Below are 18,159 nucleotides of genomic sequence, written 5' to 3'. Positions count from 1 at the left end.
CAGATACAAACTTTTTTTTTTTTCTGTAACATTTAATTTTGTGCTGGAAAACAAATGTTTGGACTCTAAAATGTTTTTGTCCTGACTCAATAATGTAGAAGTCATAAAATAGAAATCTATAACACAGTTTGTATGAAAAAAAAAAATAGGGTGCCTATTTTGCACAGTGTATATATATCCTTATGAATACATACCTTTTATTCATATTTCTAAGTACAAAATCAAACGACATTGTGTGTAAATCTGAAGTGGACTTACACTCACCAGCCACTTTAACCCTTTGATGCAAAACATGGGTCAAAAGTGACCCGGCTGAGATTTTATCTTCTATATCTTTGCAATAAATTAATTCCATCATTCAGTATTCAAGGTATTCCTCAATTAACTTGTTTTTGATCATCATACATCCTTATTTTATTTTTTCCTTTCTTACTTTTTGAATAAAAACCCTTTTTGTATCACTACCCTTCTAATGCACAACATGGGTCAAAAACGACCTGCATTCATTTTCCAGGTTATTTCATGTATGGCTGAGTGTTTCTATGATATACTTTTGAAATTAATTCATTTTGTCATTTACTTTTCCAAATATGCAGTAAATATCTTGTTTTTGTTTAGCACAAATCATCATTTTTATTTTTCCTTTCTTAAGTTATGAACAAGCACAGCTTTTGTAATTCTACATCAAGTTTACACACATGGGTCAGAACCGACCCGCATGCATTTACTCCAGCGTTTGGTGGGAACTGTGAATTGTGCTTATGTCAGACATTTCACAGCTCAGCACAGCGCCCTTTGCCCAGCTAATACATGCAAGTAATGTTTTTCAATTGTTTTAACATTACCTTAGAAAAAAATTATGTTTAAGTTCCCTTGAGAGTGAGTAGATTACTTGTCAGAAAGTTACAGTAATTACTATTAGCTACCGAGCTGTTGACATATTCTACTTTAGTTAGCTAATTTTATTGTAGTTGGCTTAGCTAACGACATAGTTAATAAATAAATAACTGGCCCCATTCACTGCTAAAGTAATTACTTGAAACAAATTATTATTATAGGATTAAGACATTTAATTTTAAATCACACTTGGATGACCCATGTGTAGTAATATAAAAAGTATTTTTGTTCATAAAATAGGAAAGAAAAAATTAAATTAATGATTTGTGGTAATTAAAAACAAGATATTTAAAGAATACTCATCTCATTATCTGTAGCCGCTTTATCCTTCCACAGGGTCGCAGGCGAGCTGGATCCTATCCCAGCTGACTACGGGCGAAAGGCGGGGTACACCCTGGACAAGTCGCCAGGTCATCACAGGGCTGACACATAGACAACCATTCACACTCACACCTACGCTCAATTTAGAGTCACCAGTTAACCTAACCTGCATGTCTTTGGACTGTGGGGGAAACCGGAGCACCCGGAGGAAACCCACGCGGACACGGGGAGAACATGCAAACTCCGCACAGAAAGGCCCTCGCCGGCCACGGGGCTCGAACCCGGACCTTCTTGCTGTGAGGCGACAGGGCTAACCACTACACCACCATGCCACCTACTTGGAATATCCAATCATAAAATAAATTGATTTCAAAAGATAGAGCAAAGAAAAACTCAGTCAGCATGAAATAACCTGGAAAATGAATGCGGGTCATTTTTGATCCATGTTGTGCACTAGAAGGGGTGTGCATATGTTTTGCATCAAAGGATTAAGTGTGTGATGAATAAAGTTGTGCTTTCTTTCTTTCTTTCTTTCTTTCTTTCTTTCTTTCTTTCTTTCTTTAATATGAACTTGTTGCTGATGCTAAGATCCCTGTTCTTGGCTGCAGGAGTGGAACCCAATGTGTTCTTCTGCTGTTGCATGCTGAGATGCTTTTCTGCTCACCACGGTTGTAAAGAGTGATTATATGAGCTACTATATCCTTCCTGGAAGCTCGAACCAATTTGGGGTGGGTTTCCCAAAAGCCTCTTAATGCTAAGAGCCTCTTAACTAGGAGAGAGTGTTCATTATGCTGCTCGCACTACCATTTAACAATTATCTTTGTGCTTTTGGGAAACTCGGCACTGGCCATTTTCCTCTGACCTCTTATCAACAAGTCGTTTGTTTCCACCCACAGAACTGTCACTCACTCACTCACTCAGTGTTTTTTTGTTTTTTGCACCATTCTGTGTAAACTCAGACTGTTGTGTTGAGATCAGCAGTTTCTGAAATACTCAAACCAGTCCATCTGGCACCAACACCCATACCACAGTGAAAGAAAGGCACACTCTGAGATCACAATTTTTCCCATTCTGATGTTTGAAGTGAACATTAACTGAAGCTCTTGATTTGTATCTGCGTGATTTTATGCATCGTGCTGCTGTCAAGGGATCGGCTGATTAGTTTTTGTTATTTAATAAACTTCCAGTGCATACTGTACACTCACCAGGCACTTTATTACGTAGGAACACCCATACACATGCTGTTATCTAAAGTGTCCACTTACTTTCCCCTCACTGTAAGTCATTTCTTTCTTTTAAAGAATAGTAAAATAAAGATTTAAAAATATAGGCCTCTGTGACAGTGTCTACCTTCGCGAATAGTTTTTCAAAACTAAGATTTCTAAAAGGGATTTTCGGATTTCTCTTTTTACTGCTAAAAGTCATGTACCGTAAACCTCAATAAGTTCCAACCCATGAAGCCTGTGATCATGAGAGTTCTCCCACACAGATCCAGAAGGAACCTGATTGTGGGTCTTGAGTGTTGAATTTCTTTGTGATTATGTTTTTGTGTGTAAGATTTCTTTGGTCTGGGGCAGCTAATGAAAATGTATCAGTGTTTATAGGATGCCTGGGTAAATGTATAGCGAGGATATTGTACAGGCAGGTAGAAGAGTGATGCTCGGGGTCTCTGTGCACACTCTCTTCAGGGAACTCAGTTGTTTTAACTGGCATTTAAACTGAGTGAAAGAGCACTTCCGTTCAGCGTGTGTGTGTGTGTGTGTGTGTGTGTGTGTGTGTGTGTGTGTGTATAAGAGCAAATTTGCATGCAGTTGGACATTATTTTGGATCTGCCCAAAATTGAAAGTGAAAATTAAAAAAATTATCTTAATTTTTTGACTCTATCACAGATAAAAGATGAGTTCAGGAGAATTGGAAAAACAAGCTGGTGCCTGTTTTGCTCCTTGGGTGTGGTCACATTCCTTCATGGTTATAATCTCTATTTTCTTATTTTGATGAAATGTATTGGGTCTACTGGTTTTCCTAAACATCTATCTGTCTTTTCCCCCATCAGCAGTCTCGTTTCTGTTTCTCTGTGCTGTTCTTTTATTTACTCTCTTACTGTTTGTAAGGAAAACTGATCAGGGATTTCTGGATGTAAAGCCCATAGGATATACTGTGTGTGTGTGTAATGTTTGTAGTTCAGCCGTTGCCCGTGTGTGTGTAATGTTTGTAGTTTAGCCATTGCCCGTGTGTGCGTGTGTGCCCCCAAGGCTGTTATTCTTTGTCTCTGCCCCTCTCTGATCTGAACAACTCAAAGTACATCATTTACGTTCTGCCTGTCAGGACATCCAGTTCCAGAGCTGATGGGTTTTTGCGAACACATGATTTTCCTAATGGCCTGTTGTGACATGCGCGCGCGCGCACACACGCAATCCGATGAGACTGAAGACACTTGTAATTATGCACTTGCACACACACGCGCGCACCCACCCACACACACACACACACACACACACACACTCAGATGAGAATGAAGACGCTTGTATTTATGCGCTTGCACGCGCACGCACAAAAAACACATGTGGGAACACACCCTGCACAGGACACCAGTATGCAGCAGGTCACCACACACACACACACACACACACACACAAAAGAAAGAAACAAACAAAAAACATGGGAACACATCCTGCATGGGACACCAGTACATAGCAGGTCACCATTAACACACACACACACACACGAGCTTATGAACCTGTGCAGACAAAAACCTGAGCTCAGGATTGATCTGGGGATGCTACTCACTGCATCAACCTGACACCAAAATACAAAAATTTAAATGTGGGATTTACTGCGCACTTCCTCAGACATTGGAAGTGACACTATACAGCCAAAAGTATGTGGACACCTGACCATCACACTCCTATGTGCTTATAGAGCATCCTATTCCCAATTTATTCCCCTGTGGTGGTGGGACCCATCTGTCTTGAGAGACAGTGGGAAATTGCATTATGGTTCAGTCTCCTCATGAGGTGCAGCTCCTGCTGTGATTGTACAAGCCGATCCTGGATAGGCAGGTTCTGTTGCATTTGCTACAGATGAAAACTGAAGCTGGATCTGGAGGGGTTGTGGAGATCTGCTGCAGTCTGCGCTCTCTCCTGTCTTCCCACTATTGTGATGTCTTCTCTTCACGCCTCAGGATACCCACCCTCACAGTGGATCTCTAGCTTCCTCAGTCTATCACAGCAAACTCCCAGCTTGCTGGGTCAGTGTCGCAAGCAATCATGTCATGCTTGCAGACGTCTTTGTAGCATAGAACAGGTCTATCGGTAAGTTGTGAACCAGATGCAAGTTGCCCATACAGAAGGTCCTAGGAATTCGGCCATCCTGCATATGTCTGACATGGCCGAGCCAGTGCAGGTACTGTTGGTATAACAGGGCAAACATGCTGGGGATGCCTGCCTGGTCAAGGATGGTCTTGTTTGGGATGTAGTCTTGCTATGAGATGCCCAAGATACGTCTGACATTGTGCAGGTGGGAGGTGTTGAGTCTGTTCTCTTGACAAGAGTAGAGGGTTCATGTCTCACTGCCGTAGAGCAGAGGGCTTAGAACACAGGCTTGATACACTACTCTCTTGGTGTTGGAGGTTAGCATGGGGTTGTCCCACACCCTGTTGGCCAGGTGAGCCATAGCTGTTGCAGTTTAACAATGCATTTGTCTAGTTTGGCATCCGAAGAGATGTTACTGGAAATGGTAGAGCCAAGATAGGTAACGTCCTTTGCCACATCAAGGGTGTAGTCTTCGATAGAAATTCTCAGGGTGCAGTGCACATCTTGAACCATTATCTTGGTCTTTTTGAGGCTGATGGACAAGCCAAACTTTTTGCGTGCGTGTGCAAAGCAGTTGATGAGATGTTGTAGTGCCTCCTCAGAGTGTGCCGTGAGAGTTGTGTCACCAGCAAAGAGTAGTTCCCTTAGGAGCACCTGTCACACTTTGGTCTTTGCATGAAGACATACCAAGTTGAATAGGTCTCAATCACTCCTGGTGTGGAGGCATATGCCATCCTCTGATTAGCTAAAAGCATAAGAGAGAAGAAAGGAGAAGAAGATACCAAAAAATAGCAGGGCGAGCACTCTTAATTGGAAAGGGGACAGATGATGAACCCTTGTGCTGAACCATGCCTTGCATGCCTTCATGAAAAAATGTGATCATCCACAGGAGCTTGCGGGGACACCCAGTCCTCTGCAGCAGTGTAAAAAGACCCTCTCTACTGACCAGGTCGAATGCCTTAGTCAGATCAACGAAGGCAACAAATAACAATTATCTCTGCTTACATTTCTCCTGGAGCTGTCTTAAGGAGAAACCATGTTAATTGTCAGTATTCTGGCTCTGAAACTGCACTGTGCCTCAGGGTAAACATGTTTTCCAAGCAACTACACAGGCAAATAAAACCGTCACAAGAAGGGAGAGTCCATGGTAGTTGTCACAGTTGCTGCAATCACCTTTGTTCTTTTATACATTCATAATGTCGACACTGCACATCTCCTGAGGCACAAAGCCTTCTTCCCAGTACTGTAAAAGGAACTAGTACAGGTGGGATAGGAGAGCAGTGTTCTTCCCTACCATGAAAACCTCTAGCGGGATGCCATCTTTGCTTGGAGCTTTCCCACAGGCAAGGTGGCCGATAGCTTCGCTAAAATCCTCAAAAGTAGGTGGAGTGTCAAGCTCTTCCATAACAGGTAAGATGGGAGTGCCCATGACAGCTGCATCAGTGACTATGTTCTCCCTTGTATTGAGCTCTTGGTAGTCCTCTGCCCACATCTTCATCTGTTTGCACTGATACAGTGTCAAAACCTAAAAGGCACAGACTTGTTTTTTTTGTTTGAGCCATACCATCATGCATCATGGGCAATTGCTCTAAGACAACGAGGGAGGCTCAGCCTCCTCTAAAAATGATGAACATCGTGTAGGATGAATTGCGCTAGGCTTATGTTATAGCCGACCTTATAACATTGCTATTTCAGATCCAGAATCATAGAAATATATGTGCTCAACCCAACTACAGTGCGAAATCATTCCGTTATAACTTTCCCCAGTTCGCCTAATGTGCGCGTGAGTTTTTCCCCCTCGTGACAGCGCGATGCAGCCCAGCCTCAGTGGACTTCAATGGCATTTGGGAGCTATGCGCTTTTCAATCTCAAAATGTCTGTGAAAACGCCCGCCCACAGACTCCCAGCCTGACAGTGGGAGGGACATGGCAAAGCTTTCCGCGAGGAGACTGGTGATTGGTGAAAGCGGCCGGATATTTTCTTTGATTGACAGCTCGTTTCAAATATAGACAGGCAGCGGTGAATCTCAGTTCAGTCCCATGCGGATCCGCAAGTGCTGTGGTGTATTGTAAGAGATCAGCTTACATTTCGATTTCATTCATTACATATGGTTTCTGCCAGTTTTTTTAGTTTGTATATATTTTCATTGTAAATAAAGTGTAAATATAGTGTTGTCAAGTTTGCTATCTTAGTTCCAGAAATTTTGTTTATTTGAGTGACTGAACTTGAACTTGAGGGGGCTAGTCAGCTAGCAAGAAAGCTGCGCACGGATGCCGAGCATTGCTGATTTAATTTTGGCAAAGACATTTGCCAGTCTTCCTTTCAAGGAAAAAATTAAAATTAAACAGCAGGGTAGACCAACGCCTCAAATTGACTTGGTGAAAAAGGTAGGGAATAATACTCGTTCCTTTCAGCTCTCCTGGTACGAGAAAGTGAATTGGCTAACAGCAAGTGACCCACATCAACAACAGTAAATAGGCTACTTTAGTAATATGTCATGGATGGACCAAAAATATAGAATCTATTTAAAATGTTTATGCTGAGTATATTATATTGGAATATATATTTCTCTGGATATGAATTAAACACAGCTACAATTTGGAAAACATTTTTAAACAAAAACACAGCCGAGAACATTTCACACTACAGACCTGGATTAAAAGTGAAGGGTTATCACACACATCACATCACATTATCTCTAGCCGCTTTATCCTTCTACAGGGTCGCAGGCAAGCTGGAGCCTATCCCAGCTGACTACGGGCGAAAGGCGGGGTACACCCTGGACAAGTCGCCAGGTCATCACAGGGCTGACACATAGACACAGACAACCATTCACACTCACATTCACACCTACTGTCAATTTAGAGTCACCAGTTAACCTAACCTGCATGTCTTTGGACTGTGGGGGAAACCGGAGCACCCGGAGGAAACCCACGCGGACACGGGGAGAACATGCAAACTCCGCACAGAAAGGCCCTCGCCGGCCCCGGGGCTCGAACCCAGGACCTTCTTGCTGTGAGGCGACAGCGCTAACCACTACACCACCGTGCCGCCCAGGGTTATCAAAATTGTCAATAAAACATTTCTCAGTCAAAATAAGTAAAATATAGGGAAAGTGTCATTGAATGAAATGTGTGGCACCCAGCTCTATGTTTGGCTCCCCAAGGTCAGTGCTTGTGCCTATTCCAGAACACTCTGCTGTTACTGCTGAGGTTCCTGACAAAGGGCTGCTTTCAATAATGATCAATTTTTAAACAACATGCCACAATTTTAAAATATAAAATGTTAAAATATTACCCCCCCAACACCACCATCATGTATATTGGACAGTAGGCTAATGGGCCAAAAGAACCTGTTATTTCACAGTTTGTGACCCTGCCAACAATCAGCAAGAGTATGGGCAAAATTGATGTGTTTTTTCTTTTTTCTTTTAAAATCTGGAAATATCGTAACCGACCAGCCTCCCCTGTTTGAAAGACTACCAGCCGCCACTGTCATGCATGCTACAAATGTTACCACAGTCAGCAGAAACTTGGATACTCTCACAGAGATTACTCCAGAAATCATTTGCACAGCACCAAGTGATCTGCTGAGCATCGCTCCTCGCCTTTCTGAGTGCAGCTAATGAATGGTCTGTAGGATCTCTCTTGTAAATAAATCCTGCTCTTTTAGCCATGGTTGCTGGCTTTAGTTCAGCAGTGTCCTCTTCAAACCACTTTGGGTTCCTGTGCTCACACTTGTCGAAGGTGTCCATGGTGGAGTTATAGATAGTCATGAATGTAACCCCCACCTGCCTTCAATGCTTCCAGCAGGGCTGCCCTTGAAAGCTTCCTCAATAGATTGGGCAAAACGTGTGCACAGATCTGGGATGGCGGTCCTAGTGGAGTTAATATGGGGGCGTCCTTTCTGCTTTGACTGATAGATAATTTTGAGCTGGATATGTACTTTACTGCCAACTAGAGAATGGTCAGCGTCACAATCAGCACCACGATAGCTGTGAGGAATGAGGATGTAATTTAACGTTGGTCTATGTGTAATGACGAGATCAAGTTGGTGGCAGTGATGGGACCTCGGGTGATGCCAGGATACGTGGTCAATCAGCTTGGTGGAGTAGAATGTGTTTGTGATGCAAAGGTCATGATGTGAGCAGAGCTCTAACAGTCTCTGCCCGTTCTGATTTAATCTGCCAATACCAACATGGCCGAGGCAACTGGACCATGAGTCGTGGTTGGATCCCACTCTGGCACCCAAGTTGTCAAGCAGGAACTGGTATTCTGAAGGAGGAATGCCTCTGATGACATTGTCGACTTCCTCGTAAAATTGATCTTTATCAGGCAAATAAAGCATAGGAGTATTAACACGGAAGATGTTAAATGGACACGCGGAGATTGACAGGCGAAGGGATAGAGTGCGGGCTGTGCCGCCAGGTGACAACTCAACTGCTGACATCAGAAATCCAACACCATGCTCTCATGGTTCCCCAGGTTCCTTTTTTTACAGTACATAAAACCAATTTTTATTTATTTTACAATTATTATTGTAGTTTGGGAAGCAAAGGCCAGATTCCCTCAAACACAATAAGTAACAGTAACTGAGGTGACTGTGAGGGTATGTTAAAGAAAAAAAACAAACAAACAAATGTGTTGTGTATGGTGCATTTATTTCCAGGGAAATCAGAGCCAGTTGTCAAGATTTAAACAAATTCTGTTCCAACTCACTGTGACCAAACAGCCTGTGGAGCATCAACAGCAGCATGTCGTGACCACGAAAAAAAAACACAATAATTATCCCTTTGCAGATCTCTGTAGGTTCCAGCTGTCCTGATTACAATGATGCCTTCATTCTTGTCTGGAAAAGCATCAGTGCTTTGTGTAGAGCAGTTTAGGCCTGTATTTGATGTTATCCTTGAGGGCCAGATGTCCCACAGGCATATGAATCTTACACCACTTCATTCCTTCATTGAGTTCCCCTTTACTCTTTACTGTTATAATATGTTACACTCTTCTGGTAAGTCTTTCCACTAGATTTTGGGATGTGGCTGTGGGGATTTATATTCATTCAGCTACAAGAGCATTTCCTCATTCAGCTGTAATGCTACAGCATACAGAGACGTTCTATACTATTGTGTGCGTGTATAACTTTGTGGAAACAGTTTGGGGAAGAATCACAGACGGGTGTGACGGTCAGGTGTCCACATACTTTTGGTCATATAGTGAAACTCATATGTTGTCATAACGTACAACATACTGTAAGTTATCTCATCTCATCATCTGTAGCCGCTTTATCCTTCTACAGGGTCGCAGGCGAGCTGGATCCTATCCCAGCTGACTACGGGCGAAAGGCGGGGTACACCCTGGACAAGTCGCCAGGTCATCACAGGGCTGACACATAGACACAGACAACCATTCACACTCACGGTCAATTTAGAGTCACCAGTTAACCTAACCTGCATGTCTTTGGACTGTGGGGGAAACCGGAGCACCCGGAGGAAACCCACGCGGACACGGGGAGAACATGCAAACTCCACACAGAAAGGCCCTCGCCGGCCACGGGGCTCGAACCCGGACCTTCTTGCTGTGAGGCGACAGCGCTAACCACTACACCACCGTGCCGCCTTACTCTATGTTATGTTGTATGATATCTCATCTCATCTCATCTCATTATCTCTAGCCGCTTTATCCTTCTACAGGGTCGCAGGCAAGCTGGAGCCTATCCCAGCTGACTACGGGCGAAAGGCGGGGTACACCCTGGACAAGTCGCCAGGTTATCACAGGGCTGACACATAGACACAGACAACCATTCACACTCACATTCACACCTACGGTCAATTTAGAGTCACCAGTTAACCTAACCTGCATGTCTTTGGACTGTGGGGGAAACCGGAGCACCCGGAGGAAACCCACGCGGACACGGGGAGAACATGCAAACTCCACACAGAAAGGCCCTCGCCGGCCACGGGGCTCGAACCCGGACCTTCTTGCTGTGAGGCGACAGCGCTAACCACTACACCACCGTGCCGCCTTACTCTATGTTATGTTGTATGATATATTTCCAGTTATTTGTTGATGAAAAGCCACTGGAATTTATGTGAGAAATAACACTGTGTAGGACTGTCTCCACCCCAAAGTGCATATGTTTGTATAACAACACAGTCTGGAGTGCGTTATTCCACTGATTAGTGTTTACTTAATTAATGAACTAGTCTTTACACATTTTAATGGTTTAATAGTTTAAAAATTTGATTTAATGTTGTGGGGCGGCACGGTGGTGTAGTGGTTAGCGCTGTCGCCTCACAGCAAGAAGGTCCTGGGTTCGAGCCCCGGGGCCGGCGAGGGCCTTTCTGTGTGGAGTTTGCATGTTCTCCCCGTGTCCGTGTGGGTTTCCTCTGGGTGCTCTGGTTTCCTCCAAAGACATGCAGGTTAGGTTAACTGGTGACTCTAAATTGAGCGTAGGTGTGAATGGTTGTCTGTGTCTATGTGTCAGCCCTGTGATGACCTGGCGACTTGTCCAGGGTGTACCCCACCTTTCGCCCGTAGTCAGCTGGGATAGGCTCCAGCTCGCCTGCGACCCTGTAGAAGGATAAAGTGGCTAGAGATAATGAGATGAGATGAGATTTAATGTTGTGGAACATCTGAGAGACAAGTTAGTTCCTGTTCTCACTTGTATTAAATCTGCAACAAACTGTCCCCCTCTCTCTGTCTGAATAACACACTCCAGACTGTGCTGTTATACAAACATATGCACTTTGGGGTGGAGACAGTCCTACACAGTGTTATTTCTCACATAAATTCCAGTGGCTTTTCATCAACAGCTGGGCGGCACGGTGGTGTAGTGGTTAGCACGGTTGCCTCACAGCAAGAAGGTTCTGGGTTCAGACCCAGAACGGTGAGGGCCTTTCTGTGTGGAGTTTGCATGTTCTCCCCGTGTCCGCGTGGGTTTCCTCCGGGTGCTCCGGTTTCCCCCACAGTCCAAAGACATGCAGGTTAGGTTAATATTGGACGGCCTTGGGCTGAGGTGCCCTTGAGCGAGGCGCCTAACTCCCAACTGCTCCCCAGGCGCTGTTAGCATGGCTGCCCACTGCTCTGGGTATGTGTGTATGTGTGCATGTGTGCGTTCACTGCTTCAGATGGGTTAAATGCAGAGAGGAAATTTCACAAGTGCGTGATGAATAAAGTTGTGCTTTCTTCTTTCTTTTTCTCTCTCTGTCTCTGTCTCTGCAGAAATACTGCACACCTTCACATTCGAAAATTGAACCACGCTGTAGTATAAGCAATTGTGTATTAGGTTGTTATTAGATTGTTGTAGTATTGTTAAGTTTTTGCTAAATAATTTGTTCCACGCCTTTGACTGGCTCACCGTACTGGATGGTTGAGTCAGGCAGTGAGATCAGTCATCTAACTATCCAACATTTACAGAACAGTCATCTCTCTAATCCGGGGAAGTGCCTCACTGGTTCCATTGTGTAGTCACTCAACATTGAATTACAATCTGATCCTTTAATAATATCTAACATCCTTAATATTTAATATGTTAAATGCCCAAGACAAAAATGAGAACAATCCAGCATGAAACACTGTCTGAAAATGAAAAACCCACGGATTAGAGGCATGTAGCGACAGTTCCTTTCCCCTGTAGCTGCAGTACAAGTCACCGAGAGGTCATCCTCAGTGTGCAGGAGTGTAGCTGTTAGTCATGGTACTTTTACACTTTTGTCTTCTGTAAACTGCAGCTAATGCTATAATTAGAGTTTGGATTAATTTCAGCAGTATCAGTGGACTGTATGATCTCAGAGGAATGGTATAATGTTACTGTGTGTGTCGGGGTGGGTTGGTAGATTCTCTTGGGAATTTTACTGAGTGCAACAATGAAAACGAAACTTTAAAATGTAGTTTATTTGTCCGTACAGTTGACTGAGAAACAGCACAGTTCTGTGTGTGAAATCTCATATAATCTCATTATTTGTAGCCGCTTTATCCTGTTCTACAGGGTCGCAGGCAAGCTGGATCCTATCCCAGCTGACTACGGGCGAAAGTCGCCAGGTCATCACAGGGCTGACACATAGACACAGACAACCATTCACACTCACATTCACACCTACGGTCAATTTAGAGTCACCAGTTAACCTAACCTGCATGTCTTTGGACTGTGGGGGAAACCGGAGCACCCGGAGGGAACCCACGCGGACACGGGGAGAACATGCAAACTCCGTACAGAAAGGCCCTCGCCGGCCCCGGGGCTCGAACCCGGACCTTCTTGCTGTGAGGTGACAGCGCTAACCACTACACCACCGTGCCGCCCTACAGAAATAATCAGTAAAGCTAAATCCTTAGCCTTTACAACATTTAAGACAAGAGACTCAATTTACGATTTGCAGCACGAAAGTACCCTATCTTTAACAGAGTGTTCCAGCAGCCACTGACTTTCATTCATTCACACAGGAAAAAACTCAGGGACCAATACGGTGGTGCTGTAGACATACGAACCAGAGGCCTACATTTATACATCTACGGTGTGCACAAGCTGCATGATTGATTCATTGCTAGTTGCTGATTCATCAGAGGAGGATCTGTAAAATGCAGATCTGCATGAGGTGTGGTAGGAATGCTAATTGTTTTGTATGTTTGGACTGAAAAGGAATGGCATCCCAGAGCTCTGAGCTAGTGTGAGAGATTTATAAGAGCTTTCAGGCATTCCACAAATTACATGTTGACCTTCTGATACACCTATAAATACAGTGGAGGTTTGCAAACTAGTGTGCTGCAAATGAAACATGAACAATAGAGATTTTTAACATTACAAAATCAGATTATCTGCATTCATAACTACAGCACGTTTACAGCTTTGTCCTTCTCTTTTGTCAGTAAAGGCGTTAAGGGTGACAGTTCTAGCCGAACTACAAACATAGCTTCTCAGACCTACAACGCCCAAGAACCACAGCGCCCCCTGTCATTGATTACAGCTGACTCTCATTTACGCACAATCAATCACACTGCTTAAATCTCTCTCACTCTCAATGTCATTGCGAAGTATTGTTCTGAGTTTACCCAGTTATACCAAGCCTTTCTATCGCTGTCTGCCTCTAGTTTTCCTGACCCTCACTATCTTTTTACTTCTACACCTATTGTCTCCTCTTTATTGCCCTGTTTGCTGATCAACCGACCCTTGCTTGCTTTTCGACTATGATTCTAGTTTTGTGATTTGGCTACGTTTCCTGTTTGCTACCCCGCTCTGCCCTGCACATACATCCGTAAGTGCCTGCACCCTGACATCTTTTGCCCTCTCATCTCCTTCCTCTCTCTTTTCGCACTTGTTCAGAAGGCTTTTTCATGCATGAGATATATCATTTATCAATATTATCAATATAGAGATATATTATTTAACAGAGCACCTGAAAGACCAAAATCTGGAGCCAAATTTTAGAAAAGCTTAATTAAATGTGAATTAAGTGAACTGAAAAATTAAAATGGTTTACATGAAAACTACACTGCCCGGACAAAAAAAGTCACCATTTGGGTTTAAATAAGCAAATAGTTAAGAGTCTTTGATTGGATAATTACTGCAGTGATTAATGTGCTTCAGCTGCAACAGTTATTTTAACTCTAACTGATGCAGTGACAGTGGCGGCTCCTGAATTTTTTTCAGAGGGGGCAATTTTCCCCCGCTATGTCTACACGGACCGTAAATGTCCACAGGACTGAAGTAAATTGACCTAGGTAGCAAATCAATTGGCCGAACTTGTTTTTGCCTGGTAAATTCAGATATCAATATAGACAATATCTCTTCTCTCCACTAGGTGGCAACACTAAACAAGTTAAAGGTGGCAAACTAAGGTAGCCTAGTAAACTAGACCCACCCGCCTAGCGGCCAAAAATATTTTTGCCTACAAGTGGCAAATATTCACATTTAGTCTGGCTTGCCAGGCTAAAACTAAGGAAGATTCATTGTGAAGCCTTCAAAGCAAAACATTTGGCATCACAATCAATTAATATTACATTACTCATTTATTTTCTCATATTATTCCAGTATTCTATAAGTAGACACAAATTCTTAATTATAAACATATTCTAATTTCTTCAATTCTAAAGAATGCAATTAAAGTGGCAGGATATAAATCCAAAACAAGTGTTTTATTTAAGTTTTGAAAAAGATGAAAAGCATAACCATCAAACAAACGTGTGCAGCTTAATTGTGTTTTTTTTTATATGGAACTGCACCATTTTAACAACAAATAATTCTAAATAAATTCTGCAGTTTTTTTTCCCAAGAATTCCTCCAGAAAGCCATGCCTTAAATGGAAATTTAAAGTATTACAAGCATGTCAATGAACACAAAAGGCTTTAGTTATTTAGCTATACACACACAAGGTTACACAAGGTTTTGTAGTCAGTGCAACTTGGCTTAACAAGTTGGAAAAAAGGTAAGGTGCTGCTGGCTCCAATGAACACATACTGTACAATATATAAAAACTGAAAATATGCTTAATTTACACCAAGTCAGAGAGAACTTGAGGCTACTGAAATATTCCAAGCATGGCAATGTTAAACTGCCATTGGTAAAACAAAAACATGGCAATGTTAAACTGCCATTGGTAACACACACACACAAAAACAACTTTTGCCTAGTAAATTCAAATATCAGATATCACTGTACCGTCTGCTGTGCTACTTCCAGGGTGGAAGAGAACGCAAGGGTAGCAAAAAAGAGCATTGACTACATCCCAGCCAGCTAGCCAAGTTTTCCGGTGGTACCAGTTCTTGTTAAAACCTCTTGAGTAGGTCTTCTCCCCCTTCGTAGACACTTGCTTGATGTTTAAATTCGGTCTAGGAGGTCCTCGCTGTTTGATTGCCGTTTTCTCCTCATTGGTACGACGACTAAAGGGAACTTCTTTCAGAGACGCTATCGTATTGTTGCACTCAACACTCGCCATCTTCTTCATAGAATGTTCACACGTTTCCCGCGCAAGTTGCGTTTTCCAGCCCAGAATTATGTTTAAAACCCGCCAAAATGCACTTAAAACCAATCTGGCAACACTTGCGCGGCGCAACAGGCGTATGACGTAAGCACGCTGCTTGTGCGCGCACATAAAACCCAATAGAAAATGCATTGGGAGCAGGATTTTCGAAAAAACCGTACGTACCATTAGTGTCAATGGGAGATTTTGGGGCAAATCTGAACCCGACAGAAATCGCCCCAAAAGGGCGTGGCTACACCAGGCGCGACCTTAGCCTGATTGGACAATGACATTACTGTTGGTAGTAGGAGTAGATAAAAAAAAAATCTCCCTGTTTGGGAGTGCGTCGCCCAAATCGCCCCTATTAACGAGCCGCCAGTGTGCAGTGAGTAGCTTTTTTCTTTAACAGTCATGTTGAAAGATGTAATCTGTGGTCATGGAGATGATGTTACTGTGTTTCAGAAGGTCAGATTACTGGATAAATGCTGTGAAGTGGCATAAGGTTGTTGAAGCAGTACCAAGGCAAATACATGCTGTGAATAAAATTAAAAGTGGCCTAATTAAATATTAGTGTGTTTTTTTCTTTTCTTTTTTTTTTGGTGGTGGAGGGGGGTGTATACTGCACCCAGGTGCTCGTGAACAACCAAGCACATCACACAGAGAAGGAGAAGTATCTTAGTGACTCTCAGCCAAAAATCCCTCACGTGGTCCCTGATGCCACGTGAGAAAGAAGAAGAACTTTATTCATCACACACACAATTCCTCTCAGCATTTAACCCATCTGAAGCAGTGAATGAACATAGCTGTGCTACAGCGCTCAGGGAGCAGTTGGGGGTTAGGTGCCTTGCTCAAGGGCACTTCAGGCCAAGGCTGCCCCATGTTAACCTAACCACATATCTGTGAACTGTGGGGGAAACCAGAGCACCCGGAGGAAACCCACACAAACTCCACACAGAAAGGCCCCCGTTGACCACTGGGCTCGAACTCAGAACCTTCTTGCTGTGAGGCGACAGTGCTGACTACTACACCACCATGACGCCCAAGGAAGCAAAGGCTCCACAGCACATTGCAGCATGAGACATACCAGCTCAGTCACTTAGTGCTGGCTCTTAAAAAGTTGGGCCGTCTTGTAAAATGTGAAGAAAAATAGAATGTGATGGTTTGCAAATCATGGAAACTCTATATTTCATTGAAAACAGTACAAAGACAACATATTAAATGTTGAAACTGAGAAATTTTATTTATTTATTTATTTTAATATGCTCATTTTGAATTTATTGCCTGTGACATGTTTCAAAAAAGTTGGGACGGGGCAACAAAGGACAGGAAATGTTGTGTAATGTTAAAAAAAATCTAATTAGGTTAATTGGCAACAGGTCAGTAAGATGAGTGGGTATAAAAAGAGCATCCCAGAGAGGCGGAGTCTCTCAGAAGTAAAGATGGGGCGGGGTTCACTGCTCTGTGAAAGACTGCGTGGGCAAACAATGCAGCAATTTAAGAATAACGTTCCTTTGTAAAACTGCAAAGAATTTGGGGATCACAGCATCTATAGTCCATAATATCATTAAAAGATTCAGAGAATCTGGAGAAATCTCTGTATGCAAGAGACAAGACTGAAAACTGACATTGGATGCCTGTGATCTTCAGGCCCTCAGGATACACTGTATTAAAAGCAGACATGTGTCTGGAGTGGAAATCACTGTATGGGCTCAGGAACACTTCAGAAAACCATCATCTATGAAAACAGCTCATTACTGCATCCACAAATGCAAGTTAAAACCAGATATAAACAATATCCAGAAACACCGCCTCCTTCTCTGGGCCTGAGCTCTTTTACGATGGACTGAGGCAAAGTGGAAAACTGTCCCGAGGTCTGACGAACCAAAAGTAGAAATTCTTTTTGAACTCATGGACACTACGTCCTCCAGGCTAAAGAGGAGAGGGACCATCTGGTTTGTCATCAGTGCACAGCTCAAAAGCATTCAGCATCTGTGATGGTATGAGGGGGCGTTAGTGCACATGACATGGGTAGCTTGTACATCTGGGAAGGCATCATTAATGCTGAGTGATATTTACATGTTTCAGAGCAACATGCTACCATCCAGACAAAATCTTTTTCAGGGAAGGCCTTCCTTCTTTCAGCATGACAACACCAAACCGCTTTCTGCACATATTAAAACTGCATGGCTCCATAGTAAAAGAATCCAGGTGCTAAACTGGCCTGCTGCAGTCCAGACCTGTCTCCCATTTAAAATATTTAGTGCATTATGAAGCATAAAATACGAAAAAGGAGACCCCGGACTGTTGAGCAATTGAAATTGTATATCAGGCAAGAATGGGGCAACATTTCTCTTTCAAAACTACAGCAATTGGTCTCCTCAGTTCCCAAACATTTACAAAGAGTTGTTAAAAGTGGAGGTGATGCAACACAGTGGTAAACACACCCCTGTCCCAACTTTTTTTAAACATGTTGTTGGCAGGGCAGCACGGTGGTGTAGTGGTTAGCACTGTCGCCTCACAATAAGAAGGTCCGGGTTCGAGCCCTGTGGCCGGTGAGGGCCTTTCTGTGCGGAGTTTGCATGTTGTCCGCGTGGGTTTCCTCCGGGTGCTCCGGTTTCCCCCACAGTCCAAAGACATGCAGGTTAGGTTAACTGGTGACTCTAAATTGAGCGTAGGTGT

General features: G+C 43.3%; 1 protein-coding gene across 1 annotated transcript in view; it reads left to right on the top strand.

The window, feature by feature from the left end:
- The first annotated feature begins 1,889 nt into the window (after positions 1 to 1,889).
- Positions 1,890 to 18,159, top strand: part of tuft1b (tuftelin 1b) — a 37,464-nt gene continuing 21,194 nt past the window's right edge. The window contains exon 1 of the mRNA XM_060904987.1: positions 1,890 to 1,946. Coding sequence (XP_060760970.1) covers positions 1,905 to 1,946 — 42 coding nt within the window. The 5' untranslated portion in view covers positions 1,890 to 1,904. The remainder of the gene's footprint in view (positions 1,947 to 18,159) is intronic.

This window comes from Neoarius graeffei, chromosome 22, assembly GCF_027579695.1.
Source record: "Neoarius graeffei isolate fNeoGra1 chromosome 22, fNeoGra1.pri, whole genome shotgun sequence".
Lineage (NCBI taxonomy): Eukaryota > Metazoa > Chordata > Actinopteri > Siluriformes > Ariidae > Neoarius > Neoarius graeffei.
The sequence above is the reverse complement of the archived record's forward strand: the minus strand, read 5'-3'. Positions and strand labels throughout refer to the sequence as shown.